This window comes from Poecilia formosa, unplaced genomic scaffold (genome assembly GCF_000485575.1).
Source record: "Poecilia formosa unplaced genomic scaffold, Poecilia_formosa-5.1.2 Scaffold1623, whole genome shotgun sequence".
Lineage (NCBI taxonomy): Eukaryota > Metazoa > Chordata > Actinopteri > Cyprinodontiformes > Poeciliidae > Poecilia > Poecilia formosa.
In genome coordinates this window covers 575-2,971 of record NW_006801562.1, presented here as the reverse complement: position 1 = coordinate 2,971, position 2,397 = coordinate 575, and the positions used below count along the sequence as shown (strand labels likewise).

Genomic DNA, 2,397 nt, shown 5'->3' with positions numbered 1-2,397 from the left:
AATGAATAAATAAAAAAAAAAACTATGAATATTCATTCTAAGCTAATTTTCATACATTGATTGTTCTTTATTTTAGAAAATATGGATGATTATTATTGTCTTCAATAATTTAGTTTTTCTTTGTCTTAGTTGTATTTTTCTCTTTTCTGCTGCAGCTGTCTTCTGTTATAACTACGAAAAGATTTTACGTTTTTCAGAGAACTGGCACTTTGAGAACTCTAGATGTGATGAGCGGATGATCCACAAGGTGGCGGTAAATCAATGACATGAATGCCGACAGTCATAAAATCACAAAGAAGAAGAAGACAAAGACAAAGAGTCCAGCTTAAACGGGTTTATCTACGAGTTTATTGCTGCTGAAGAAACATTCACAGAGTTTAAAGACATCATCGTCAAGTCGGAGGAAGAGATGGATGATCAGCGCAGACTGCTGGATTTCTCCCGGACTCCCCGGATAATCTTACACCGAATAGGTAGGAAACACCAGCGTTTGGATGAAGGTTAATATCTAAATATCTGAAGCTTTCTGTATGAGAATCATGTTAGTAACTGTTCCCTTCCCGTATAAATGTTTCGTTAACAGGTAAATGAAAGCAGACATCACAATTATGCTATGAGAATGGCTTAAATATGTAGAGGCCCAACCCAGTGCATGCTGGTCCGACACCAGTCCCTATACTTACAGAAAATGGACCCGCAGTTCTTCCTGTCTAACTTAGAAAAGTAAATAATAAAGGAACTAAAGCTAAACAACTATCAACCTACAAATAAACTCATGTTTGTAAATAAACCCCAAAGATATAAAGTGGTCTAAAATTAAATTTTAATATAATTCAAAGTAATAAAAATTAATAATAGCTCCAAATAAATATCATGAAATAATCCAATTTGCTGTTAAATATTAACAATATTTATTACTACAATTAATTTTGTAATAAATAAAAAAATACTTTTAATATCGGTTAATTTGAGAATTCTCCAAATGTCAGCTGGATATCTCGACTGATCTGTCTCTCTGTCTACGCTCTTGAATTTTCAAGTGTTTTTTTTTTTTTTGTTAATTTCCGTCTTAAATGATGAAGGTTTTCTTCCATTTACTTTAATAAAGTTAACAATTTCTCTTTTTCTCTGTTTTCTTCTCCAGATTCCCTGAAGTGTAAGGTTAATAACCAGGAGAGGAAATCCACTCTGGACCAAGAGGAGTTTGAACCTTTGCAGGTGAAACAAGAACAGGAAGAGCCAGAAGATCATCAGATAAAAGCGGAAGAGAAAGAAGTTTACTGCAGTCAAGGTGAAGAACAGATCGAGTTAAAACAGGAGACTGATACCTACATGGTGGTTCCTGTTGATGAACAAACAAACCAAACTGAATCAGAACCAAACAGGAACCAAGACATCTTCCAGGAAGCTGCTGAAGCTGAGAACCGAAATCAGGACAGAAGAAAACCTTTCTCATGTGTGACCTGTGAAAAACGTTTCCCTGTCAAATCTGTTTTTGATGCTCACATGAGGATTCACACTGGTGAAAAGCCGTTTTCATGTATGAACTGTGGACAAAGTTTTAGTCGAAAACTTAGTTTAACTCAGCACATGATGATTCACACTGGTGAAAAGCCGTTTTCATGTGTGAACTGTGGAAAAAGTTTTCGACACAAAGTTAGTTTAACTCAGCACATGATGATTCACACTGGTGAAAAGCCGTTTTCATGTGTGAACTGTGGACAAAGTTTTAATCGAAAACTTAGTTTAACTCAGCACATGATGATTCACACTGGTGAAAAGCCGTTTTCACGTATGAACTGTGGACAAAGTTTTAATCGAAAACTTAGTTTAACTAGGCACATGATGATTCACACTGGTGAAAAGCCGTTTTCATGTGTAAACTGTGGAAAAAGTTTTCGTCACAAAGTTAGTTTAACTGACCACATGAGGTGTCACAGGTGAAGAGCTGTAGAAGTATTTTCCATACATGTCCTATATTGAAGTTCACTATAGAATTGATTTGGTTAAAAACTAGAATGACAGACTGGAGGCGTTTCATGTCTATGAAGCTGAAAATTTTTGTATTTGTTAAAATTGATCATTTGTATCTTCACATTTGGATTCTTAGAGATATGCAACCATGAGACATTTTCCTTCAGAGATGCTTTGTTGTTTTTTTCTGGCATATTCTGTATCGAAAAACAATAATGATAAACTGTATTTTGTTGTATGAACATCCTGTTTGTGTCAAACTGTATGTTGTTTCTGTATAACGTGAAGAGCAGAGGGCTCAGCACACAGCCCTGAGGAGAGCCAGTCCTGATGCTGATAGATGAACTTTTTAAAAAATGCAAGATTCACTACAAACTAATTCTCATGTATTGGTTGCACGAAATACTTCTTGTTTTCAATTAT

General features: G+C 35.1%; 1 protein-coding gene across 1 annotated transcript; it reads left to right on the top strand.

Annotated features, from left to right (window-relative positions):
• The first annotated feature begins 290 nt into the window (after positions 1 to 290).
• LOC103132943 (gastrula zinc finger protein XlCGF7.1-like) lies at positions 291 to 2,178 on the top strand. The gene is made up of 2 exons (XM_016667663.1): positions 291 to 473; positions 1,145 to 2,178. Exons 1-2 carry the CDS (start codon positions 410 to 412, stop codon positions 1,942 to 1,944), a joined length of 864 nt encoding a protein of 287 aa, XP_016523149.1. The 5' UTR covers positions 291 to 409; the 3' UTR covers positions 1,945 to 2,178.
• The last annotated feature ends 219 nt before the right edge of the window (positions 2,179 to 2,397 follow it).